This window comes from Lagopus leucura, unplaced genomic scaffold (genome assembly GCF_019238085.1).
Source record: "Lagopus leucura isolate 7727_CA_CO unplaced genomic scaffold, USGS_WTPT01 Super-Scaffold_100159, whole genome shotgun sequence".
Taxonomy (NCBI): Eukaryota; Metazoa; Chordata; class Aves; order Galliformes; family Phasianidae; genus Lagopus; species Lagopus leucura.
Window position 1 is genome coordinate 22,937,567 of NW_024962335.1, and position 26,888 is coordinate 22,964,454.

Sequence of the window (26,888 nt, forward strand, 5' to 3'; positions counted from 1 at the left end):
CAGTGGCAAGCCTTGCCCTCCCAGAAAGCACAAGAATTTGGGAAGCAGAAATAGGATCAGTGCACACTGAGCAGGGATGTGCATTATTAGATCCCCTAACATTAATTCCTCTGTACGTATCCCCGAATTCACGTGTACTCAGTTTCTCTCCCACAACATGTCTCCTTCTCTACATACGCTTTGCATTCACCAGCTTTGGCAGGCATTCAAGAAAATGTTAACGTCCCTGGCAAAAATCCTCAGCCTGTTCCTAACAACATGTGCAACCCATTCCTTCCAGCTCCAGTGGTTTCCTTTCACCCTGCCACTCCCTCCCCTGTGCACGGACCCTCAGTTTTTCATCAGCCACACTCCCCTGCTCTTCCTTTTCTTCACGCATGAGGCACATTCCAACTGTCTCTATTTCTCTATCTCTGTCTCACACATACGTCTTGCTGGGCAGAGCGCAAACCAGCAAACATGAGCCAGGTATGGAAGCAGTGAGATACAAACACAGCCACAGTCTGGACTCTGTCTGGAGGGATTTCTAGCTTTCCTGCAGGAGTGGATTTATGAGCTAGAGCATATACTTATCAGTTAAACTGCTTGAATGTAATTCTGCATTACCCTGGGGCTGGGCTGTTATTCATCAGAAGGAGCTAAACCGTGGGGTGTGGAACAGGAGACTTAAATGCTTCTTAATATCCGAAGACTATGGGACCCACAGAAGGCATTGACTTTGGTGTAACACCTGAAAAGACAGGGGCTGCTGGGAGGCATAGTGAGGGACAAACCACATCACAGCAGCTAAGGGCCCATCTGTTCTACAGTCATTATGTGATGGTTTCATTTGTGCCTGCAGTTACTGAGCAGGCTGCCGTGTCCCTTCCCAGCTCAGCCAGCTAAACAAGGAGTGGAGGGAAATAGCCAGGCACTGCCACACCACCGTGACATCCTTCTGCAAATTCCCTGTTGTCCAAAAAGGGGAAAATTGTCATTTCTAGCCTGGGATTTCTAGCTAGATCCTCCTCTTTTTTGCTACTCACTGGTTCTACTTACAGTGATGGAAGACAGCCTTGGCTGGAAGAGTGGCATGCACACAAACAGTGAAGATGGAGCCATGAGACAGGTTCACATGATGGCAGCACAGTGGAGATGAGTTTGACATAGCAGGCATGGAGATGATATAGGAGAGTTGAAGAAAGCACAAAATGAAATGGTGATGAGTAGTGAAGCAGCAAGAACCTTCTCCCTTCCCCCTCAGACATCCTCAAACAAAAATTAAATAAAGTTGCAGCCATTTACCATTCATAACGTTACTATAAGAAATCTTGTACTTGCTCATCTGACTCTTTCTCACTGATTTCTGCAGGGGGACACTCCATGCAAGTTAAACAGCATCCATCAGTGCCTCACAGAGGAAAACTGTAACTTCTACTGCTGTGTCTGCAGATCCCCTTTGGAAGAGGTAAGTGGGACTGACAGCACCCAGATGCTGGGCTGGTTCTCTGACTAGAAGGGCAATTTGCTCTCTGAAAATGAATGTTACCTTGTTAAGACCAGGAAAGTCCCACAGCTTGCAGGGAATGTTCCTCTGTCATCACCCAAAGCACCACTAGTGCTGACAGTCTGTAAGGAAGCAGTGATGGCATCTACACTGCTACATACAGGAGTGTAGATCTTGCCTGTCCCTTAGGGCTACCTTGGGGCCACTGACATTCCCTGCCTGCAGGGATGGGACGACAGAGGCTTCCAGAACACTCTGAGCAGGCAGCACAGTAGCTACAGGGCAAGTCAGTGGATTTCAACCTAGACCCCTAACCCACACCTCTCTGCTTCCTCTGCTGCACACAGCTGCTGTGTGGTGCCAGGTGCCACCAGCTTGTAAAGCCAGTGGGAAAGCAAAGGCCCTCAGTGCGTTGTTTGATCCATGTAGGATGACTCAACAGAGAATCCCACAGCATGGTTGAATCAAAGGATGCAAAGAAGCTTGTTCTTGGTTGAATCTTACAGGCTTTCCTGCTAGTTCCGCAGAGCCTGCTGATGCGGCACCACTGTGTCCCATCCTGTGAGCCATCACTATCAAAGACAGGAAACCCTTCCAACTGGAGGACTTTTTGGCTGATAGACATGCATGCAGGGTGGGGTGCTTGGAAGGAAAAGCCTCCCTTTCTCCTTGCAAAAACACTGAGGAAAGAAATCTGTGAGCTGCACAGACTTTTCCTTGAGCTTGGGCAGGCTGAGATGGGGGTGGGAGGGAAACAGGGTAGTGCTGAGACCTAGAAGCTGGCTTCCAGTGTCTGCGAAGGGAAATGTGATGGGATGGTGTGTTCTTCCATGAGGCTTGGCTTCTCCATACAGCTCCTGCTGCCACCAGCAGTGGTGACACTCACTTGCTATGGGGTGGCTGGACTGCCGCATACTCACCGTCTGCCACATTGTCAGAGTGCCAGAAGCTACTCATGTTAAACTCCAACAGGAAGCTGTCAAAAGAGCAAGAACAGGGGATGCTTTTTCAGCAGCCTGGAAGGATGTAAGGGTCAGTCATCAAGGATGTCATCAAGGATGCAAGAGATGGCCCTGTGGCCCAGTGTGCATCACCTCTAACAAGTGTACTGCAAGTTTCCTGGCAGTGCAAGTCTGAATTTTTTAATTTGTTTGTCTGTTTGTTAGGTTTATTTATTTGTTTATTTATGGTGTGTAGATCTGTACTGTGGGATCTATACGGTGGAATAACTGAGTGGGCTTTCCCTGAAGGATATACTGTTCAGGGACCTACTGGTGAAGGGCTGAAAGTGGCAGCCCCAGAGGGGCACAGGTGGCTTGTGGGGAGTCAGCACTGTGGTGAGACAGACTTTAGCCACAAGCCATGTTGAACTGTGCTGTGCCAACAGGCTCAAGGCCCAGCACCTGGATCATTGCTGCCTCTAGAGTTGGGATGTTCACGATCATTGTTTCAGCCTGGGCCCAGAAAGCTCAGCAGCTCTGGTCTTAATCTGAGCTTGATCCTGATTTGAGCTTTAATTTTTATTCCTTCTGTGGTGTGAAGTATGCCTGATTCAGAGCTTGACACAAGACCCCTCTCTTCTCCCTCACCTGCCACTCAGATGGGAGCTTCCTGCTTCCTTCTGGCCTCCCTCACCCCGTGGGGGAATCACTTATCATAGGAGAGTGAGACAGGGAGGAGGACTTAGCATCAAGGACCTGCAGGGCCTCCAGAGACCCAAGTCCTATTTCTGACTTTGCCGCTTTGTACTGAGTGACTTCAGGTAAATCCCAGACCTGCTTAGGGCCTCTGCCTCTGCCTCTGTGAAATGGGAATAGTAATAGCTTTCTGCCTCCTGGGAGCAATGCACCAGGTTGAATGTCACAAAAAGGCTGACAGCGATGTCCTGTGCATAGCCTCCTCTCACAGTCCTCTCAGCTCTCACCCCGCCTAGTCTGAGCCTCCCAAATACCCGCATCTTTTTGTACTCACATGAGGAAATCACTTATCAGCCATTTCAGTGCAGCTAGAAAGGCATAAATTGGCTAGAGAACAAAAGAAGAAATGAGACACACTATAAGGACCTGGTCAGAGAGTATACAGTTGTTATGCAGGACCCCATGTTTCAGATCAATTCCCTCCACTGCTCAGAGCTCCTGAAGGTTGGAAATTCAAGGTCTGGGCATCACTGGAAAACACTCAAATACATCAGAAGCAGCAACTGCCTTGCTGCTAATAATATCTTCTCACCCCTCCCAGTCAGGGTCAGGGAGTTTATCACAGATGTGTGAAGGACTTTGAAGATGTAATTGCTTGATGATTTCTCTCCAGTATGGATGACCTTGAAAGCTCAGAGCAGGAGAGAAATAAAGCTAAATGGGGCACCACCATTCTAGGAAGCTTTTATATTCCAATTGCAAGTGGTGTTTCTGGGACAAGCTACAGCATTGTCCAGGAGTTGGTGTTATCTGCTATTGATTAAGTTTAACTGTGATTTCATGCAGCCTTTCCTCAAGATGGCATGACTTGTACTGTCTTCCATCTGTCCTGCTATGAACTGAAAATCCAGCATCATCCCAGGGCCAATTATTCTGCAGAGGATCCTGCTGGTTCTTCACTTCGGGGTAAGTAACCATGTTTAAGTTTCATTTCTCCCTTTCCAACTTACACTCATGTCCTGGAACCCAAAACATGCAGCAGTCATTGGACATGAGAGAATGTTTAATTACTGCTAATTGGCTTATCTTCAAGCAAGATATGTCAGCAAGTAGTAAAATGATTGGAGATTTGACTGATTTTTTTCCTTCGAACTATATATATATCTATAAATGGACTTTTCTTTCTTCCCTTTTGAGGATTTTGCTACAGGGACAAAAGGAGAGATGGAATTTGGAGGTTGATTCTTTTGTTCTCTTCTCAATTCACCTACTTTTGGCAGCTGATGTATTTTGCCATTTTTTTCAATTCTCGATCAAGCAAATATTTTCAGTACAATCACAATATTTTATCTATCCAGTTTCAGTATAGCTATTAAAATGAATACTTTGTTGAAAATTATTTTACTAGAAAAAAAAAATGACAATGTTATGCCATTAGATGTACTTCCAGCACACCACACTTTCAGCAGTCAAATCATCATATCAATAATAAATACATCTCTGTTTAGGGTTACTTTAGCTAATTTGAATTGGATTGAGTATTGATTAATGACTTAGTTCTGCCTGGTCAAGGCTGCTAGAAAGGTAGAGAGGAATTATGTTATCTGTTGTATCAGATTAAAGAGAGGTTGCAACTTCTGATAGTTTATTCTCTGGGCTGTCAGCTCTTCTCAGCAGCTTTGACCCTTCTTTCTGTTACTCCCAGCCCACTCATGCTTTACCTGAAAGGCTGACAACTTCGCCTCTCTGATGCTCTGTTCACTGTCAGGGCAACTCTCCCTTTGGGACTGCTGAATGAAAACACGTCCTGTGAAAGCATTTCTGTTCATTTCAGCTGCAAGCTGGTATAGTCTGGTTCCTGCCCCCTCCCTGTTTCTTCCAATCATCAGTAGGATCCTACATGCCAATAGTCAAATTAGAAACCACTGTCAGTGGCCATTACTGCCTCAGAAACTTGTCTCAGATGAGTCTAGATCTTCCCAGCACTTGGAAGCCAATGGCCCTTAAGCTCTTCTGGGCAGTGTGCTACACTACATGTGCTACACCACTTTGTCGGAGATGCCCAAGGAAAAAGCCTCCACAGACAATCCCTGTGTGCAGTGGGATACGTACACTGAGCAGCGGCCGGGCACCACTGTGGTGGTGGTAGGGCACCTTGCACATTGCTTGGTAGTCAAACATTGTCACCCTGCAATTAAAACAAAATAAGCAGGCAGTGAAAAGCAAGCAACCCAACCGACTATGGGCCACTCATGGCAGCCTATGCTACTTTATCCTACCTGGGTCCCATTCTACAAAAAAGTTTCTGTGTGGACGAATTAAAGCAGTGGCCTGCTTAAATATGTCTTTGCTGTTAGGTCAGTGCTGGACTTTGAAAAAGGAGAAATATGGGACTTGGATTAACGTAACTGGGCCAGTATGGGAGGCAATGCATCCCTAATTACAGGTGATGAGTAAAGCAGAATCTGAAGCTGGAGAATTATAATTGTGTATTCCGTAAGTTCCCCTAGTTCCTGCTTTCATGTCACTGAATATCTGAGTTTTCTTTTGAAATGTGCTGGGAGAATGGAGAGAGGTGGTCAGAGAGATTTTATAAAAGATTTTATAAGGGAAGGAATGTTCTCAGACAAATGCAGTGCCGCCTCTGAGACCCCTCATTCCATCTCTCATGGAAAGGCCTTCCAAGTGGTGGGAGAAAATGAAGTGCTTTCACCTCAAATGCCAGGGTGCATTTCCATAGTACTGTGCCCTGAAGAAGGCAGAGAGCCGCTGTTCTCTGGCAACACTGAGACTGGCGTTGTACATCTCAGTGCGTCAAGCCGTAGGAGGAACAGAGAGGAGGAGAAACATGCTGTGGGGTGACAATGGCTGAGCCTGTCAGGGGAGGATGTGGGCAGCTGAAGTTGCTCTGGTAGCAAAGAGCCACAGATGCCTATTCAGGCATCCTGCACTGCTGAGTAGGACTGCTTGCTGAGCCTAACGTGCTCTGCCCCACACATCAGCTGAGCAAGGATAAGCATGAAGCAGGGACCCCCGCTTACCGTCTGAACATGCCCATGTTCAGTAGCTGGGTCATTACTGAGCCATCCACTGCACCAAGGAATTTTCCAATCTGCAAGCACAAGAAAGGGGAAAAAATGGCATAAGCTATCAAGAGTAAAATTTCCATGTCTAGAGTAAAATTTCTTTCCTGCTCCAGCTAACCTAGACTGTCTGGAGGTACACTACACACCACACATGCCTGTAAGAAGGCAGTGCTGAGCTTTGACCTTCATCTGGTGAGGACTTCCCCTATCACCAGCCCGGTTAACAGTCCCCAGATCCCACTGGCATGCCTGGATTAAATGTGGACTTTGTGGTCTTCTGGTCCCATTTATGTTTTGATGTCAACGACCTCAAATATCTCAACCCCAGACCTGAGAACTGCTGCTCTAGAGATTTCACATAAACAACAATTCTGGCTTTCTTGATTACTAAATCATGACAAATCCATTCAAAAATTGCTCAGAATCTGCCAAGCTCACTTCTTTGTTTGCAAGCAAGAAAATAAAATACTCATAATAATACTGAGGAAATGTGCTGTCCTTTGTCTCTTCCTGACTCATGGAGTTTGACATAACAAGTAGCTCCCATCTACGATGGAGCCATCCCTGCAGTTTGGGGGGACATCTTACTTTTCCTCTTACTTTTCTTTGATAGGCCCCTAGTTATTTAGAAAGCACTAGCAGATGACAGATGACTCCATTTTTTTTTGAGTTGGGCATTTCCAAAAACAAACAAGCAAATCTTAAATAAATTCCGTAAATAAATTTACCTAAGATCATATGGTAATCATCTACATGGTTATGGGAAGATACTGTCTTCCCAACAAGCTTTAAAAGATGTTTCACTATACAAGTAAGTATGTAACATCAACTCCCCTTTGAGCACTTGGATTTTAATCATCCCTGATGTCGAAGGTGTCTGAGCATGAAATAGCTTTTCTCACTCCATGCTGTGACAAGGGCAGAGGGCCGCTGCAGGACCACAGATGGGGCTCCCCTAAGAATCCCTCTGCCATGTTTGTCCTTATTCCCGGCTCTGGGTTTCCACATGTCCTGGCGATTTCAGAGGTTCACAGCACAAAATGTCACCTCTGGTACCTTTTTTTTTTCTGTGATCTGGCTGTTGATAAGCTTCAGGCAGTGGTTACTGGGGCCCAAAGGATCTCCACAGGGCAGGGTGTGGGATGGGACAGAGGGGCTGCAGAGCACCAAGTGAGCATCATTCAGCTAGCAAGGCTACGAAGCACAGATACTGATTTAATGGTGCTGTTGTCTTGAATTCTCTTTGGGGTTTAAGAGTGTGGATGCTCATGGTTATGCTGGGAAACAAGCACTGTAACTGGAACAAGCAGTATTTTCCTTCTTTATTTTTCAAGTTTTCTTTGTTTTATTTTTGGCAAAACAAGTTGTTGAACAGGGACCTTTACTGAAATAGTCACCGTGCCAGGTAGGTCACTGTCCTGACAGAAAAGAGGCTGGTTTTTCTTTGCAGTGTGCCCTCTTTATATCTTTATATCTGTCTGTATCACCCCCTGGTGATACAGTGGTGCAGATTCACTTTGCTTTGTGAGTCCCAGCAGCCCTCATTTTGGCTTCTTTGAAATTATTGTGTAATTGTCTGCTGGATTCACAATCTCACTTTTTTCTTTTGCCAGCCTATTACGAGCATGGTAACCAAGATGAGTCCAGATGGAAAATAAGGGACACACAAATTTTTATTACCAAAATCCTGTTTTATTCCTCCTTTTTCTTTTCTGTCCCAGCTGCTTTGAGATGAATGGCACTACCTCGTGCTCCACTTTCAAACTATAACTTCTTGAACAGCCTCTTACGAGATACTCTGCTACAGGCTTTGTGAGAAACTGAAATACAGTCTGCCATTCATTCTCCCCTACTACTGTTTTGCCAACACTTGCAAAGAACTATAGCTGCTAAGACATATTTTCTTCTATCATAGACGTATTGCTTGTCCCAGTCACATCCACAGGAGAAAAGGAAACAAAAGGATGACATGACCGGTTCCTTCCTTATCATCACAAACTCCTGCCTTACCTGGGATGTGTTGTCCCTTCACCACACAGCCAAGTGTCACCACAACCTGGCCACCCTCGTAGCCCTTGTTGGGCTTCACTGGTGTTCAGTGAGCACACCATGCACCCTCCCCTCCTTCTCTTATGTACTCTTACCTCTGGAGGTCTTTTGGAAACAAGGATAAAGCCATTATTATCAATGAGGAAGCAATTCAGAACCTGCGGAGATGCAAGAGAAGTGATATCAGAGACAGTGCTGTGTGGCTTCCACAAAGTGAAGTGTGTGGGCTCAGCCCCAACACTGCCATGCCTTGCCCCATCACACAGCTAACATAGGCTTTGGAGCACTGACTTCCCTCTGCTTCCCCATTTTGAGGTATTCAGCTTGTGGCAGAGATGCTGTCATGCTATGGCTGTATGTAGGGCTAACACAGTTTGAACCACTCTTAAAGAGATGATACATCCTGTAGGCACTGACAGGATATCTGGAAGGTATCCCTCTTCTACTGTTTTCCATCTCCACAATTCATATTTTATAATCACTCATTAAATAACCCTCTCCTCACCACTTAGTACCTGTGCTGCTTTTATCATTTTTACTTTGCAAAGTAGGAAATGGAGGCACGGGGCTCCAAAAATCATAGTCCTAGATGAACACAGGAGGATAACTGTGGTGATTCCACTCTCCTGGGCACAATATCATGTCCTCAGTATGCTGAGACATGCAAAGCAGTGGCATAAATGCAAAGGGGACAGTCCAGCACATACTGTCATACTGCTAGCCTCTCTCTCTGGCAGGCTGGTGACACTGGTGGGACTGCCTTAGAAGAGATGGACGGCTGGAGACCAGGTGTCCCTGGTGGGCTCAGCTGGGATAGAATCATAGCATGGCCTAGCTTGGAATGGACCTTAAAGATCATCTGGTTCCAATCCCTTGCTGTGGGCAGGGCTGACGTCTCAGTTGATGTCACTACTAGCAGAACATCTAAGTCAAGGGAATATCTAAGCTGTCCTACCCTAGCTATACAACCTCTTGTGAGATGGCAGGCAGCACCTGATGTCTGGAGAGATAGAGACCTCCATGACCATCAATAGTTCCCATTGCAGATACAGAGAGGAAATCTGGGCAACTTACATCGTCCTGACAGCTGAGTGGACAGGCACCATCGAAGGCACTGCACTGGAAAGAAAAAGCAGGAATTACATCAAGACATGATCTCATCTTCCAGACTCCCCCTTGGGACTGCACAGGGTCTCCACACCAGCATCTCATGAAGCTCTGCAGGTCAGCTGGCATTTGGAACAAGACAAGAAGCACCCTCAGGCTGGTCAGTCCATGGCCATGTGCAGTCCTTGTGCTGTGCCTCCCCAGTGAGCAATGCCCCCTTAGCTGCCCCAGCATACTCTCAGCAGAACTCTGTGCCCAGAGCAGAGCCAGAGCTGGTAAGGGAAGGGGCAGCAGCCAGCTCTGCTGTGCTAGCAGAGGCTGCTGTGCGCTGGCAAGGAAACAGCACGTATTTCAGCATCTGCTGGGAAATACATGGCATGGTATTTTAGATCAGAATTATTCTCAGGCGGGGTTTTTTTGTTGTTGTTGTTATTGCTGTTGGTTTCTTTATTCTCGGGACAGCTAATGATAAAATAGGATGTGAATGGTGGTTGTGTAGCCCCGGGCACCATCCATTTGTTTCATTTAGGATTTCTGTGTACTGGATTTGACATGTGTTTCACAACACTGAATCGGGTGGGGACACGAGGGGTTAAGTGGCGAGTAACAAAGCCCTTCAGGTGCTTATTGATTCTGTAATTGTTCGGAGTTGGTGGTGGTTGCCCATGTCTGTCTCTTTGTGTTATTTTTCACGCTATTCGTGCTAGCAGCTGAGAAAGGGAAGCTGACACGGCATTGCCATTTCTGTACATGGGGTCCCCTTCCTGCCAGAGGTCTTCCAGGGCCAGGGGAGGATGCTGACGTGTTGCAGCCTGCCTGCTCCCCCCTCCCCCACTGCCCTTTCTCTCTGCAAAGCCCTTATTATGCAGAAGCCCCAGCCTCTTTCTGGATGATTCTCAATACCAAGAAGCAAATTTCAAAGTACAACAAAGCCATTACTCTAAGGTAGGATTTGTTTCTCATCCTGAGTTTAGAACAAACTCTATTTCCAGGTTTCCATCCCTCTGCTCAGTTTCGAGGGAGGGCCAGTGATTGTCACATTGTTTGCACTACAGCTCCAAGCAGCTCACGGATGCTGTGGGGAAGGTGGCTTCACCCACAGATGCATGCACAGCCTCACTGCTGTCTTTACAGAGCACAGCAGAGAAATACAGCCATAAGGAGCCAGCGTGACCACCTGGGGGTCACATATATGGGACACACAGACTGGGGCCGTCTCCCTGACTGCAGGCCCCAGAATGACCCTCAGACCCCCTGCACACCATGACCTTCATGCACTGGCACCCAGTGTACTCAGCAATGCCAGCCAGTGCCTACTTACATCGGTATCGTTGGGCTGGGGGCAGCCGTTGCAGCATGTCCAGGGCAGCAGGAGAGAGAAAACAGAGCTGTTAGTACTGCCCATGTCAGTCTATGGTCACAGGAAGCCTGGCAGGATTTTTCCTACAACCATGTTGTACAGGTGCTTGGAACACAAGCCTCCTTTCAGCTTCTGTCATAAGCACCCCTATTTTCAAACAGCTGAAATGGGCTTGTGCCCATGTTTGTGTTTGAGCCACATGGGTATGGTCTGCAAGAGATGGGGTGCCTCTGCCTCCTGCTACCCAGCCTCCTGAGTACCCTCCCAGCCCCCTGTTTTCCCAGCCCTCACCTTCTGACTCTTCCCTGCTGACCACCAAGAGCATGTCCACTGCATGCTGCTCCAGCCCAGAGTCTGTTGTCCCCGCCAGTGGCAAAACCCATGAGGAAAGCCCCCGGTGTTAGTAGGATGGGGTTTCCCCTCTTCTGCCCCTCAGAGGAGGACAGCTTCCTCATGGCGCAGCAAGGGTCCAGAATGAGCACAACACTGAAACTTTATCCCTGCAGCAAATCATTTGTATTTTGGCAAGCTCGTAGCATTTTGTTACCATCATCAAGATGATAAAAGAGGACAGAATATTTTTTTTCCCCCATGTTCCTGAAATTTCAGATTTCCGTGAGGTTTCTGAAAGGCAGGATGAGCAGAGACATGTTTCCACAATTAAATGTCATATGCAGCAGATCTCATGCTGGGCTGGGATGCTGACACCATCACCGTAGTGATTATGGAGCAGACCTGGGGCTCAGGCGGCATTAGTGCTGTCAGAGGATTAGGGAAACGTGTGGCTTCCAACTAATCTACTTTCAAAATCTTTTAATATGAATTTCACTGCAGCCCTTATGAAGATACCACCACTGTGCATGATGCACTGCAGCCCTGGCCCAGCTGACCAAGAGCACTGCGTTGCCTGCACGCTCAGTGATGCTCCTACCTGCTGCATGGCCATCCAGAACTTGCGTTGGAGTAACTCCAGCTTGATTTGCACACCCACCGCTATGGGAATAGGGGAGGAGGAAAAGAGGAACGTGTGAGAAAGAGAAAGACTAAGTTAGGAGAGGAGTGCTAAACAGACTGCAGTTGAGAGTCAAGGCTTTAACAAGGTAGGGCTGAGGAGGACGCTGGCTGCTACACTGAGGCACTGACACCTCCCTCCTGCTGAATACTGCCGACCTACAAACTGAGAACACCACCACTGAAACAACATCCCCCTAAAAAAACAACACAGAGAGAGCCTGTGCACTTTCATCTCTGCCCTTTGTGGGTTTGTCCAGCTGGAATGGACTGCTCTGATCCTCCCTGTCTCATCTCCTTACAACCCAGTATCAATCAGCAAAAAGTAGGGCAGCGTGAAGAAGGGATGCGAACCTCCCCCTTCTCAGGGGGAAACAACAGTGATTGAAATGGCTCTTAAGCCACCTCAAAAGCACAAAACCACTAATGCCCCTTGAGGAGAGCATGTGGGGTAGTACTGCAGTGTTACCCCAGCCCAGCCCAGTGCACACTCCAAGAAGTTTGTGTTTCTTAATGAAGTGCACCCTAATTTCTCAGCGTAATTGCTCTTCTATTCCCAGCACCATGTTCCTGAAGCATGGCACAGCCCCACACTGGAAGAAGCCAGGCAGGGTCTCCCTGACAGAACAACACAGCTGTTCTGATGCTGAGATCTGATGCTCTCATTTGGATGGGTATGAATTAAAACCAGAGTTTCGTGGTGGTAATTTCCATGCAGCACGCACACAGCCTGGCACCAGCAGGGTCACAGCCATATCGTGGCAACTCTGCCTTCTGTAGCAGTGTCAGAGCCCTTCCTGTCACAGTCCCACTGCTCGCAGAGATTATGGAATCCCATTCATGTGTATGCCCCTTACCCTGCTGCAGAACAGCTCTGACTGCCAGTGACTGGGGGAAAAGAATGATTTTGTACAGCTGCCCTAAGTCCTAAGTCCCGCACTGCACAAACTAGACAAGACACAGCTCTCACTTGAGTTTCCTCATTCTCTTTTATAGCTTCTCAGGAAACAGCTATTCCCCTTATCACAGCAGATCACATCAGTGCCACCAAGCATTATCCAGGCCTTATAGGTTTTATGAGACTGAAAGAGGAGTTGACACCAACACAGCTAACCTTGCAGGGCACAGACACTCTGAGTGGCTCATGTTTTTGCCGGTGGGAACATCTATCCCCGAAGTGTTCTTCTGAGGGACCTCAGCCCCTAGTTGCCATCCCTGCCTCTGCCCAGCAGGCAGGAGCAGCACATCCAGAGCCTGAGCTGCAGGGTCTGTCCCCTTCTGAATTTGCAGTCAGGTTTGCCTGTCTGCAAAGCACCCATCAAAGGGAGCCATGGCGGAAGGATTGCCCCATGCTCCTGCCTGGTACCACCTCTCCTCATCACCCCGGTGTGGATGGATGGACAGCTCAGCTGAGAGGGAGAGGACTAGAACAAGACCCTCTTCTCCCACTGAAACATGGCTAAGGGCCCTTTTTGGTCTGGTTGCAGAGTGTGTGCTGCAGGAGTGAAAGATCCAAGGCCATGAAGTTGCAAATGGCCTTGTGTACTGCGCAGCAACAGCCTTGAAGTCCTTGGAGGGACCGTGGCAAATCATTTTATTCCAACCAACGTACAAATAACCTGGGCGCCTCCAGTTTCCCAGCAATGAAACAAAACCCAGGGACAAGCCATGCTGCATGCTTGCATATCGAGCTGGTGCTACATCACGCTGAGGAGCTACCTAGCAGCAGGCAGCTTCCCACCTGCAGGCCTGGCCAGCACTCGCTGTTACCAGCTTCTTGGTTCAGTGTGGAGAGAACAGCCTCCCCTCCACCTGCTTCTTCCTTCACCGAGCATGTCTGCCTCATTAGCTCATCCTCTGCCGTCTCTCGTTCTGTCTGCCTTCTCCAGCCTGTCTCTTTGATCATCCATATGCTGCTCTCATAACGAGCTTTTCTCAAGGTTTAATTCTCTGGCCTGCCGCGTCACGAAGAGGCGCCACAAAGAGTTGTGAGATACATCCCAGGGACCGCTTATCAAGATGTACCTTGCCATTCAGAACCTGTTTTCATGGTGACCGCTGTGATGCTTAAATAAAAACTGTACTTCCAATGAAAGGACACGCCTGGGCAGCCTTTATTTCCCACTGTATTCCCCGCTCCCTATCTCTGAAATATTCCCATTCTCCACCTCCAAGCCAGAAGAGGAGCTGCCCCATTAGGTCTGAGAAAATCAGCTAAAAAATTTATTTAAAAAATAACTTCAAGACACATTGAAAATAGCAAAAAGCCAAAATCACACAGAAGTGGATCAGCAAAGCCTGGCAAACATTAGCCGCTGGAGCTCCCAGCAAGAAGGGGTTGGCTTTGGCAGGATGGGTGTGGGAGTGCAGTGGGATGCCCGGAACATCCCACAAGGCAGGGGCTTGGGTTTGGGTCCCTCCTGTGCCCCTTCACCAGCAGGCTGGTGGGCAGGGGAAAGCACAACTTAGAATCACAGAACGAACCATAGAACAGCTTGGATTGGAAGGGACCTTAAGCCCATCCAGTCCCAGCCCCCTGCCATGGGCAGAGCTGCCACCCACTAGAATCGAAGTGCCATCCTGTCTGACCTGCTCCCCACCACACCCCCAATCCAGAGGAGCACACTGCGGGTGTCAGTGCTCCCCTCTTTCACCATTCCCCTCACTACAACCATTTTCTGTCCCCCTGTCAAGTTTTCCCTAAGCCCCCCTTGGGAGCAGAGGCCAGGACATGCTCCATCCCAGCACGGAGGGGTGACAGTGGCTGGGATGTACCCAGCCATGCCTGGTGAAGTCCCTGAGCCGCACACCCTGCATTCCGCAGCACTCATGGAAGGGGGTCTCGCTCTGAGCCCCTTGGTGTCCCCCCCACTGGGTGTCTCATCCCCACAGTATGCACAGCCAACACAGCAGGTTTCCCTTCGCCTGCCTTTCTCCCCGGCTCATTGTGATCAGCCATCACATCGAGAGGAGGCGGGGAAGAGCCAGCCCGGCTCAGAGCTCCTCTTGCAGCCTCTCGACTCGCATCAATCTGCCTCACCCCCAAGCTGGCACCTCCTTGCCCCCCTCGGCCCCTTGCACTGGGGGAGGGAAAGGAGCGAGGTGGCAAGAGGAAGATGGTGAGGCTGAAGGCGAGCGACGGTTCTTCCCCCAGGATAGGCTGAGAGAGATGGAAAACCCCCGTGTCCCTTCCTCCAGCTGATCCGGATCGGACCCTGCCCACCGGCTGAGTGATGCCTCGGCACCACGGGTGCGCGTCCCCGTGCTGCCGCTGCCGATGTACCCTCAGCCCTGCGCTCAGCCTCTCTCGCCTCCCGCTCGCTCTTTCTCCCTCTATTTATTGCTCGCAGGGGATTACAGCTCGCTCCCCAGGCTGCCCTCTGAGTGCGCGGCTCCTCAACCCCACGTGTGGTGCGGCCAGCTGGCCTTCTGGCCACCGAGCCCGTGCCAACTAGAGCCCTCCCTGAGATTGCTGGGCGAAAAGGCACGTTCTGCTGGATTTGCTTTGGGATTGCCCAGGGTGCGCTGGAAAAGCCCCGTGTCTCAGAGGAGCGTCTGTCCCTGTAAGTAGAGCCGTCTCCCCGCCGCGCGTCCTCCCCAGCCTACCTGAGATCGGTGGGGCTGCCTCTCGGAACCAACCTCCCTGGGGAGGGCCACAGAGTCGTTAACGTGAAGCTGAAGGGCAACGGTGTTGATTTTAGCCCAGTTCAGTGCGGGCAACTGAATGTACCCAGACCAGCACTGGGTAGGTGACAGATCCAGCATTCAGCAAACGTGCTTTGGGATACTGTGCATACATGTGGGTGCATGTGTGTGTGCGTGTACAACTCCACAGGCAGAGCTCAGGGACATATCTGCTGACATGAGGCGGAGGCTGCTCTACCATCAGCATACCCAAAAATAAGTGCCAAGCTGTATCCAGCAGGCTGAGCCTGGGATTCTGAACTTTAAAGAGAAAAGGGCAAAAAATATAGCATAGGGGAACTTTACAGCCTTTCCTAGTGTTGCCTCTGAGAGCAGCTCTGCTTGGGAGAAAAGGGGGAGAGAACTGAGTCTAAAATGAGCGGAAGCCTCCAACAGATTTTGCTTGTGGTGGGAAGACTATGTGTGAGTGGTAGCGTGCATGTATGTGTGCATATGGATGCGTGAACCGACACGTGCACACACACATGGTGCACAGGGCATCCTGCCCCCTCCTCTCACTGCCTGCCCAGCACATTGCTGCCACCGCCTCTCACCCTAAGCAAGAGAGACGTGTGAGCTCAGTTCTCTGCTGTGCTTGACAGAGGCTACAGCCAAAGAACTATGCCTCAGGACCACCATTTGTATCATTGGGGGGAAACCAAATGTGCTGGCCCCAGCACATCCCAGTTGCGGGCAAGTAGGATTTAAGGTGCAGATCTGTCAGAAGATGGCAGGAGGAAGGAAGAGCTGTTGTGGCAGAAGTGGGGCACCACACAGGGAAAGGAACCCTGGAAGATAGCCCTGGGAGGCTCAGAGGGACCTGTCACAGAGCAGGGAACGGGCTGGCAGGGAGGAGGCGGGCTGCCGTTCTGGGATCACAGGGCATTTTTTTTCTGAGCTTTGTCACTTGGGCCCATTTCGGGGGGAGGATCTCTCTCTAACCGCTGTGGGCAAACAACATTTGCGAGGGAATTATTCCACATGAGCAAAAGGCTTGAGGGAGTTGTCTCCCCATCAGACATCAGTACAGGCTCTGTGGCGTATCTTGTCCATTCGGAGGAATTATGGTAAATCCTCAGCAGAGGGGCAGTTTGCAAGGAGAAGGGGGGAAGTCCTCTTACATAATTTTTATGCTGGATTATGGCTTTACCCTTGCCTCCAGCAAAGTGAATGGCACATGCTAGCAAGGTGCACTCATCCTGGGTATCTCCAGCTCCCTGCCCCTCTTCTGGCTCTTCCAGCCCCAATGCAAAGGATTTGCCGAGCTCTCTGGAAAGCAGAAGCGTGATTCCAGCACAGCAGGGAGGGCAGCAGCAGCAGTGGGCCACGAGGAGACCTGGAGCTGAGTGTCTGGGCAGGTCTGCAGTGACTGATCTGCACCCGCCTGTTGCTGATCGAGTTTCCCTCACTTGCCATGTTTGGTTACAAGCAGCTGCTCACAGTGCTTGACATCTGTCCCAGCCCTGGGTGGCTCAAGCAGTAATTCAGATGACCATACTGGGATGCTCCTGGCAGCTGGGTAGTGCTCCAAAGTGCCACACCACCACATGTGTTCTGGCTGTCAGTGGGAAGAAACTGGGGCTAGTGTCCCAGGCTGCTCCTGTCCTTGCTGCAAGAAACACCTCCCAACACACACCTGATTCCTGCGGTGGCTGTACTGAAGTGCTGGCTAGCAAGAATGCTCTGTGTGTCTTGGGGGATGCTAAAACTGAGTTGCATGTCTAAATACCAGTTCAAATGCATTTTGGATAGACCAAAGGGAAGGTTACTTCACCTGCGAGCTGTGGATTACATGAAATACAGTTTTATTCATATTGCTAAAACAAGCACTTGAAAGCTAGGAGGTGTCAGCATTCAGAGCAGATTGTTGTCTATGCTGGACTGCAGCCCCTGGTACCATCTCCCTGCATGCTCACAAGGCTGCCTCGCTCAAGAGCTGCACTGATGGTGCTGGAGGAGGGAAGCAGGAGACTGTTATTTTTTTGGAACAGCTAAGCATGTGCCTCTTTTGTTTGTTTACTGCCTGACATCCCAGCCTTTCAGTCAATACATCATCATGCATTGTCATGTGGTGTTCTGAAGACTTTCTCTGCTGTAGCTGCCTCACTGACAATAGAGAATTTAAGTTGTTGATGACGCATGAGGATGGTTATTTGCTTGCTGTCAAAAGGGAGATGAAGATTTCCCCTTAGCTAGGCAGGGAAGGAGCAGCAGGTGCAGGACTGGATCCTGGGGCGTCTTGGCTCCCAGTGCCACTAATTCCTTCAGACTGTACCAGTTTGCTGGCTACGCTGCCAGCATTTTGGAAAACAGCTGTGAGTACTCAGCAGTTCTGCAAAATGGCCCCTAGGGTCTTGTGTGGGGTACCCACAAAATTAGGAATGTACAGACTGTGGCCAGTTGCCAAAACTGCAGTTTAATATCTTGAGCTGTCCATATAAAAATAGCCTTATTTATTACAACATCTTCATTGTTAGCCTGAGTACCATGTGTTGTTTGTACAGAGTTTGGCACGGAGCCCTGTGAAAAAAAAGCAGGAGTACCTGCTGGGGTGGGCAAAGGCTATGTTGTCATGCATATTTGTATGAATGGCTGAATAAAGTCTGTGCAGATAATTAACTCATTTAGGTACTGGCTTTGCAAACCATGTGGCATATTTTTTCATACAGCCTTTTTTAAAAAATGAAAATAAGTTTCTTGACTTTTTTATGAATAGGAAAACAAGACATATATAATGTATATTTATGCACTGAATCATAGAATGATGGAATCATTCAGGTTACAAAAGACCTCTAATCTCATCTAGTCCAACCGCCAGCCCACTGACCACGTTCCCCAGTGCCACATCCACATGGTTCTTGAACACACTGTCCAGGGACAGTGACTCCACCACCTTCCTGGACAGCCTGTGACGATGCATTATCACTCTTTCAGAGAAGAAATGTTTCCTAATATGCAGCCTGAACTTCCCCTGGCATAACTTCAGGCCATTCCCTCTTGTCCTATCGCTGTTACCTGGGAGAAGATGCTGATCCCACCTCAGCATAACCTTCTTTTAGGGATCTGTAGAGAGCAGTGCCTCACAGCCATCACAGGACAATTTGAACCCCAAATTCACACTGCGGTCATCCATGCCTGAACTCCAAGCAAAGGCTGCAGCCTGAAATCAGGCCCCGCAGCTGTGCCCCTCCTTGCTGTGAGGAAGTTGGGAAGCTCCCTTTGGCCACTCTGCAAAGCTGAGGTTTTGCTGTGAGATGCCCATGTGAGGACAGAGGGTCTGAAGTAGGCCCTGCCCTGCATCCAATAATATGGATGGGATGTGAATGTTGCCATGCCCTTATCTGTTCTATAGCTGCAGAAAACTAAATTCACCTCAGACCTAAGACATCCTCCAGCCCCTGCAGGCCCTGCAGCATGGGGCTGTGCTCTGCAGGCCCACATGCATACGAGGAGGTGAAGCTCTGGGTTCTGATAGCTGTCACCATGTCCTGAGCTGTGGGCAATGTTCCCACCTTGTAAAGAGTGTGTGTCCCAGTGATCCTCAAGTATCCTCAGACCCTGTGTAGTTTGTGATGACTTTGCAGGGACATCCCTCCTGCATGATCTGGGAGGATGATGGGGGATGATGGTTAAGATTTCCAGGCCAGTCTAACAGGCAACACTGCATTACTGGGGCCACAGTGGCAACCAAGTGAAACAGATCCATGCAATTCACTAAGGCAGAAAAAGAAATCAGCAAAAGGTCTCCTTCATAGTTCAGTATAAATGCATCATGTGTGAACAATGAGAGCCAGCCGCTCCTTGGGAGGTTTGCCAGGAGCTGTGTGTGTGCTGGGTCACCGATTCCCTTACGGTAAGAGCAGAGAGGATTTTTACTGCTGGCATCTCATGCTCTGCCCCACCACGGATCATCATGCCTGGTTGATCCCTACCCCTAGGAATACGCCAGGGGCACGAGCTTGTGAAGTGAGACACCAGTGAACTCCTTCCCTCACCCCACTGTGTTTGCTGCCCCCTCTCTCTCCTCCTGCTCCAAACACCGAGTAGGAAGCTACTGTCCTTGCAGCTGATGGACTGACTCTAAAGGACTGCAGCCATGGACCTGCAGACAGGGTGCAATGGGAGGAAAAGTGGGAGTGACACTCAGCAGCTTGGGTGGCAGCGATCTTCCATCATTCTGGCTTCTTCACTTTGTGGTATCTCAGCTCCCAGAAGTAAAAGTAGTGAAGCAAGCACTAGGAAGGTCAGTGAGCTTGGGGTCTGACCAATTTCAGAATGCAGACTGTGAAAAAAGGCAAAAGCAGCTCCTGGGCTACTGCAGATAAGAGCGGTTGCAGATAAGGAGGTGTGGGACGTTCAGTATGTATGGCAGCACCCAGGCTTGCCGAACCTCATCTGACTGTACTGACTGGGAAGCATAGGTAGAAGGGCTTATAACTGAAGTACCTTGGTCCAGATAAGATGTAACAGGTTTCTTGGAACTGATCTGGAGGCCCACTGACTTGGCTGTCTGGCTGTACTATTTGACAGATGTCCATCTGCCCAGAGGCAGAACTGTGAAGGGTTGATAATGAAACTTGCATTTTCCTATCTGGCTGCTAAATTGATGTACCTCCATTTCATACTCTGAGCATGTAAATACATCTTTCATTTCAGACTGGCTGGCAACTTCCCTGGTACAGACTCACTGCATCCTTTGCTCCTAATAAGAGATCTAAGGAAAGGACTGGGTCATATTGAGATTTCTGAGCCCCGACAATCCTTCTCAAACATGGGCCAAAACTCTTTTTTTTTTGAACACAAGTGGAATAAAACCAACAAAGGATTAATTTCAATTTCAGAGTACCATCCAAGTGAGAAACGTGGAAGGTATCTATGTGTGGGGTGGGGAGGGAGATGAGCAGCACAGCACTGGGATTCTCCCACTGAATCGCCTTTTCTCTCCTGGAGGCTCTCTGTGGGGTAAGCTGCCCACCCACCACCCATCAGGCTTGGCAGGAAGGGAGTGCAGTGCTCGAAATGCCAGCAAACTGAAGGACACCTGCGAGGTACAGAAATGGAACCAGGAGCCAAACTGGGCCTCTCTCCGATCTGCTGAGCTGGGAGAGGCTGCAGTCCTTCTGCAAGGGCTGAGTGGGAGGATTAGGGGTCTGAGCTATTACTGACCATGGGATTAACCCCTGCAGGAAATTAAAGTTGTAGAGAACGCTCTTCACAGCTGAGAGAAAAACTGGGATCTGGATTAGAACTGGCAGAGCTGGTGACAAGCCACCACCCACAGCCAACTGTTCCCAGCTGGATCAGAAAATGTTATCTCAGTCTTCAGGCAGAACCCCCCTCCACATCTCACTTGGTTATCAATTTTTGCCAACAGTGAGAGAAGAACAAAATACACATTTTAAATTAAAAAAAAAAAAAAAAAAGAGGAAAACTGGGAGGCCAGCTCACGTGTCTCTCTGCTGAGCCCCTCTCCCACTCCTCACCCGCTTCCCTGCACATCGCCCGCGCTCTGCTGAAGGAAGCACGCACGTGGTCTGTCGCGCTCAGAGAAGACGCTGGCACACACATGGCTGGATTTCTTCCTGCCAGCTGCCCCCTCAGCTCTCCTCCTGCTGCTGCTCCGGGCCTCCTCCATATGCCACACTCTTGCTTTGCTGGGACTTTCCTGTCACTCTTGTGTTGGATATCCCGGTCTCCCCACCTGCTTCCACAGACTCCCAAGGAATTTCACTTCTTCACTGCAATCTGGGTCTTCCCCAATGATGCTGCCCCCTGGCTCCCCTCAGGATGCTCTGTGCTTTCTCAGATGGTTCAATGAGGCTTGGTGCCCTGGGTTCAGCCCCTCTGACCCTCCTCAGTCTCCTTGTTGTGCATTGATCAGGAAGACTTTGGATGCAAATAATGTCTCCTGTTTCAGGTACAGGATGAGGAATCAAGACACTTGGCTCCTTTCCTGATTCTGGCACAGGTCTGTTGGATAACTGTGGGAAAGCCCCATCAAAACTCCTTTACTCTGTGTAACTTTGATAAGACCCACACATTTCTGCAGTGCAGAAGAGCATTCACAAGTCCACGCAATTCTGAGCAATCACTGCACTTGGCAGCTTTGAAAATCCTAAGCTGGGAATTGATGTAGGGTCATGACAAAGTACCAAGAGCTGGGCAGCTGAAACTCCAACAGCTAAACTCAGCAGCCATTATAACCTCTAAAATGGTTTTCCCCTCCATAAAATGAGAATAAAACTGACCTTCCTTGGTAGCCTTGGGGAGGAAATGTTTGTTTTACAACAATCACATTTGCATTTCAGAAGTGCCTACACACTGTCATCTCAAAGATCAGAAGATCTCTGACCTCATCACATCCCAGTGAATAGGGTGAGGTTTATTCACACTAAGTCAGGAAAGTGACAGATTCCCTTACAACAAAGTGGGTTTTGCATGCTTTCTACTTACTTTATAGCTTTCTGTATGAGGTGTTTTGCTTTGCTGTGATCAATTGCTGCAAGTCAGATAGCACCATTTCTTGTGCAGCTGGGTTTCTAGTGTGAATTTAAAATGTGCTTTCCATTGAGTGTGACAGTACAACACTAATGAATCCTGAACACTTGTGTTAATAAATCAGCAAGTGTTGGAAATGAAGCCCCCAGCTATTTAGCTTATAAGCACACTGGGGCAGTGACACACTGTATGTTTCTGTAGTGGTGCTGAGCTTGGCTGCCAAGTCTGGGTGTTTTTGCAATCCAAATAAACAATAAATGAGGAGCTGCTGAGACAATGGGTTTCAGTGTGAATTCACTGCTGAGCTGACCCAGGTCAGTGGAGGGATAAAGAATGGGTATCGTATACAGTCCATCCTAAACTCACTTGTGGTACTGCAGAAGAGTGCAGCTTCCCACTAGGACTCATCAACCAGGTTGCTTAATGAACTTGCAGTTGCTGCAATCAGATGACATGGCTGATGTGTCTCCCTTCCTTCTGTACAGACTCTCATCCTCCAAGTACTGATGGAGGAAGAGACACAGGACAGCATGCTTTAATCACTGGGCTCTAGGGTACCACTGTTCCCCTTCATTATGGGCAACAGTAATAAAACACAAAACCTAAAAGCAACAGGAAAGGGGGAGGGGGGGAGATAATCTTCTTTAAGTGTACCCCATGCCCTCCCTTGCCTTGGTGCTTTTCTGATAAAGCCTAAAGCAATTCAGCACTGGGAGGGGACTTTGCCATCATTCATCAGGGAGAGTGTGGGGGAGGGATGAACGTCTGCTTGCATTCTGGTAATTTATCACTGGCATCTGTCATAGCCTCTGTAACCTACCCTTTTTTAATATAGGTCACCCATATGCCCTGCCAGTGCCAGTAAGCCAGTCTGTTAGAGGAGTCTGATCCCCAAGCCATGGTCCAAGCTCGGGTTAGTACAAAGGACAGGGAGGTAGAATCTGAGACAGAGGCTGTGGGCCTTGCTTGTGACCCTAGCTCATCCCAGTGACGTGCTGGGACAATTACTTGTCTCTATAGCCTTCATGTACCTGCTGGAAGATGGGATAATTTTGTCCATCTACCTACTGGCTCTGACCACAACTTTGTTTCTGGGGTTCATTAAGTACAAAATAACAGCAGCAATACTTACTGTCATGCTAAAAGTCATTCGTGAAGCTGAATTGGGAAGATACTAAAGCAGTATTTGGATGCAGTCAACAGATGCCCCCCTCACCATCACAGTGTGCTCCTTAGGATCCTGCTTAGCAAAGCCAAGGCTTTGAAGTGATACTGCAAACATGACTGGTATCTGGGCAGGGAGAAGGAAGCACCAGACAGTGACACTTTCTGCTGTACCTTTTATGCCCTGGCAAGCACTGGAGAGTCATTACAAATGTCCCCAGCACCCCCCCAGCAGTAAAGTTCCCTGGTTAAGCTAATTAGGGGAATCCTCATTAGAGTCCTCTGGGAAGTCTGACAGCAGGCCAAATGTCCAAGTGGCACTTCAGCTCAGTGTATTTTTGGCCTCTGGAGCCCACGGCAAGAAATGGATGATTCCGTTCTGCTGCTTTGAGCTGAAACTAAAAAAAGTTGCGCTTTACTGTCCTATACCAAATGGCAAGAATCAAAGGTCATCAGCCCTGCAGGCTCTGCTGTTCATTCCTCCAGAATCTGGAGAAGAGATTCAGCTCTAAGCACATGGAAGGAAGCTCTGGACAGTGTCCCATGGAGCAGAGGGGAACTGGCTGACAGGTTTTTCCAGGGTGAAGAACTCATCCAATAATCCTGAGAGAAAGATTAACATTGGGTTTGTAGAGCCTTTGGGTATCTTCAGAGTGTTCAGAGCTGCAGCTGTGTATACCATCGCTAGGCTCCAGTCAGTCCCGCGTCAGTTCAGAATGGATGGCACTGTGCCTCTCCTCACGGGCTGGGGCACTCCTGGGTCTGGCATAGTCCTCACTGCTGGGTAAGTCCCTGGCTGTAAGGCTAAGAGCAGCCAGACAGCTCTGGTGAAGCTCTGGGGAGTCCGGATGTGCGGGCAGGTCCCAGGTTGTTCCAGGACCATGAAGTTGCCAGTGCTGCATTTACCATAGACACGTGACTTCAGAGGAGAAATGCAGAAGCTCATTGGCCCTTTCAGTTAGGCATTCAGGAACCCCTACCTATTCCAAATCTCATGCTCTGCCCCCTGAACAGATGCTATGCTGGGAGAAGTAGGCAGTTTCATGCAAGACACGGATAACATGAATATGGGTCACAGAAGAGTCCCAAGTACACGTGCAAGCCCAACTCTATGGACATGTTTGTAAATGCAAGCTAGATTAGCAACTATGTCTGCGTAAGCATATGATGGTATTTGTTTTTAAATCTTAGAAACATATGAATGCGCAAAGGTGTGGATGTAAATCTGTAGGGCAGAGAGTACTGTGTTTGTGTGACATGCTTTGAAAATAATCATGGGTTTATCGAAGTACCTCCATCTTTGTGCATGTTGCAGCACAGTAGACAGCATTAAAGCCTGAACAGGTGTTAATCACTATGCACTGCAATAAATTCTAAACATAGGGAGAGGGCTTATTTATACACTGCTGCTCCTCCCACCTTGCACTCGGTGCTCGAGCCCTGGCACTGTCTCATTGGAAGAGACGCCTGTGAGGTACCAGGGATGGATGTGGGAGCTGGACATTGCCATCCAGAGCAGAACGGACCAGGGGTACAAACCCCGACCCTGTCACCAATCTTGGGTATGCAGTGCTGCTATCAGCACCTCGGCATTGCCTGGGGTTGGCGTGGTGGAATGAAGCAGCAGGCAGGGGGAAACCCTGGCCCTGGGATGGAAAGGGGGCCTGGGCTGAGGGGGATCACGGTGTCATGAAGCACCCAAGCAAGCTGGGTTTGTTGTTTTTTTTTCCCAAAGCCTAGCCCCCCTGCTTGGAGCTAAGCCAGCTGATACAGATGGGGTGTTACAAAACAGAGCCAAAAGGCAAGAGCGCAAGGAACAGAGCTATCTATAACCCAGACAAAGTTAGATGGAGTGAAGGTGGAGAAGAGGGAAAGACAGAGCGTGGCAGGCAGCCCCTGAATGATGCTGAAAGCAAGGACGCGATCAGTCGGCAACAGGATTTGGAAGTGAGCGGCTCTCACTATCCGGCAGCTAGATAAGGCTCTGTGGCTGTCAGCTTAACTCTGCTGTTTATTCCTGTGCTGTAGGGAGTTAAATAGAGCACAAGGAAAGCCTGCTGCTGGGAGTGAAAGCCACAGAGGGAGAGGGAAGGAAGCGGCAGCATCCGTGCGGTGCCCAGGGAGCCAGGTGGAAGTGACTGTGGGCAGAGCCCCTCCAGGTAAGTGCTGGCGGCTTTTCATCATCCTCACTGCTCCTGGAGATGGGAGGCTTCAGGGTGGCATTCAGGACACAGCCATCAGCACGGGGGACGCTGGAAGTCTCCTTGTTGAGCCTTCTCCTCCAGCAGAGATTGCTGGAAGGCAAGCCTGGCACTGTGAGTTGCTGGGGGGCTGTGGTGGGCTGGAGTGGGTTGGTTTTGGTGCTGTGAGAGGTCTGTATCTAGCTGGTGCATTCAGTAAGCGATCGGAGCAGCCTTGCAAAATGCATGAGACCAGGCACTGAGCCTGCTTGTCTTTCTCACCAAGATGCTGATTTAAATGTTTCCCGGTGGTTTACATTCCTGTCCAGAATAAATCCATCACGGAAGCCTGAGGGAGGGCACGTGCATGGGGAGAGTGTCCCAGAGGGAGCACAGCGCCCAGCTGAAATATAACCATGGAGGCTGTCAGAGCCTCTCAGGGGTATGAGGGGTGGTTTGCTCTGTGCCCTGGTAGAAATGCATCCATTTGAGTGATGTTGTGACTGTGGAGGGCATGTCAGAGAGCACCTGGGGTAGGGAGGGTCTGCGGTGTTCCCCTTGTTCCTGCCCGCAGCTATCCGAGAGGGAAGCAGGAGAGAAGGGGGGACCTGTTGTCAGTCACTATTGTCAGGAGAGAGTTTATGGTCTTTGGGTTTCTAATTAGACTGAGCATTTTTCCTTCTTCTAATTAAGCCGTAATTCCTTTCTTTTCAACACTCCCACTCAGTCTCCCCCACCCCAGGCCCTCCCTTCCCCTCCGAGGCTCCTCAGCTCCCGCAGTCACTGCAGTGAGATCCCCATGCTGCCCAGCCCTGCTCTAGACATCACATCCATTTTACCTTGAAACAGAGAGGACGCTGGTGGGGAAGATGCTGGAGGGGGAGGAGGGGGGGAGGGGAGGGGGGAAGAAAGGAGGGGGGGGGAGGGGGAAGAAGCTGCTTGTCAGTCCCTAGCGTGCACAGGGGATGCACAGGTGGCTGCAGCCGGCACGGCAGCAAGTGGCGGGGAGCTGTCCTGGCAGAGTCACCTCAGCCATGCATCAGGATGACCTTGAATGTCGGGCTCACAGAGCTGCAGCAGCAGGCTGTTCGAGCACGGGCTTGTCTCTTTGGCACCTATGAGAATCAGGCCTTATTTCTGTAGTGAGAGGGGAAAGGTGAATTCTTGCTGCGCCTCCTGCAACATCCGCCATCTCTCCTCTGAAACAGGGCTGGTGCCCGAAAGGCAAAACTCTAGCTGGGGATGGGAAAGGATAGCAATGAGTCCAGCCCTATGTCCAGTGCCAGAAACCGAATCCCACCCATTCTGCTCTGCTCTCCCCACCAGGAGCAGGTGGGCAGGCTTGAAGGTCACTCTGCACCCCGGGGCCGAGCGCCAGGCTGGCCGCTGGATGTGAAGGCGCACTGGAGAGGACAAAGATGCTGCCTATGAGTGCCAGCCACCGGTGGAGGAGCAGGTCCCTCATGAGGTGGCAGGAAGCTTGCCGTAAGTAATGCCTACTCAGGTACTGAGTACAATGATCTTCTTTGTCAAGGGAGTGGGAAGAAAATAGGTCGCAGCAGGGTTAAGAATAGGGGAGAGGGACAGCTAAGAATGGAGATGTTTGAACTAATTCCTGATTCCTTT

At 49.5% G+C, this 26,888-nt stretch overlaps 2 protein-coding genes across 4 annotated transcripts in view; one reads left to right on the top strand and one right to left on the bottom strand.

The window, feature by feature from the left end:
* Positions 1-26,888, bottom strand: part of CACNA2D4 (calcium voltage-gated channel auxiliary subunit alpha2delta 4) — a 114,508-nt gene that overhangs the window by 7,454 nt on the left and 80,166 nt on the right. Inside the window, exons 27-35 of the mRNA XM_042889971.1 lie at positions 11,657-11,718; positions 10,687-10,701; positions 9,333-9,377; positions 8,354-8,416; positions 6,165-6,235; positions 5,236-5,311; positions 3,458-3,510; positions 2,407-2,462; positions 1,039-1,059 (exon numbers count right to left, since the gene is read on the bottom strand). Coding sequence (XP_042745905.1) covers positions 1,039-1,059; positions 2,407-2,462; positions 3,458-3,510; positions 5,236-5,311; positions 6,165-6,235; positions 8,354-8,416; positions 9,333-9,377; positions 10,687-10,701; positions 11,657-11,718 — 462 coding nt within the window. The remainder of the gene's footprint in view (positions 1-1,038; positions 1,060-2,406; positions 2,463-3,457; positions 3,511-5,235; positions 5,312-6,164; positions 6,236-8,353; positions 8,417-9,332; positions 9,378-10,686; positions 10,702-11,656; positions 11,719-26,888) is intronic.
* LRTM2 (leucine rich repeats and transmembrane domains 2) overlaps positions 14,741-26,888 on the top strand; it is a 60,938-nt gene continuing 48,790 nt past the window's right edge. For all 3 annotated transcript variants that reach the window (XM_042890326.1, XM_042890324.1, XM_042890325.1), the window contains exons 1-3: positions 14,741-15,299; positions 25,111-25,241; positions 26,589-26,747. In XM_042890326.1, the coding sequence (XP_042746260.1) occupies positions 26,681-26,747 (67 nt within the window). In that variant the 5' untranslated portion in view covers positions 14,741-15,299; positions 25,111-25,241; positions 26,589-26,680. The remainder of the gene's footprint in view (positions 15,300-25,110; positions 25,242-26,588; positions 26,748-26,888) is intronic.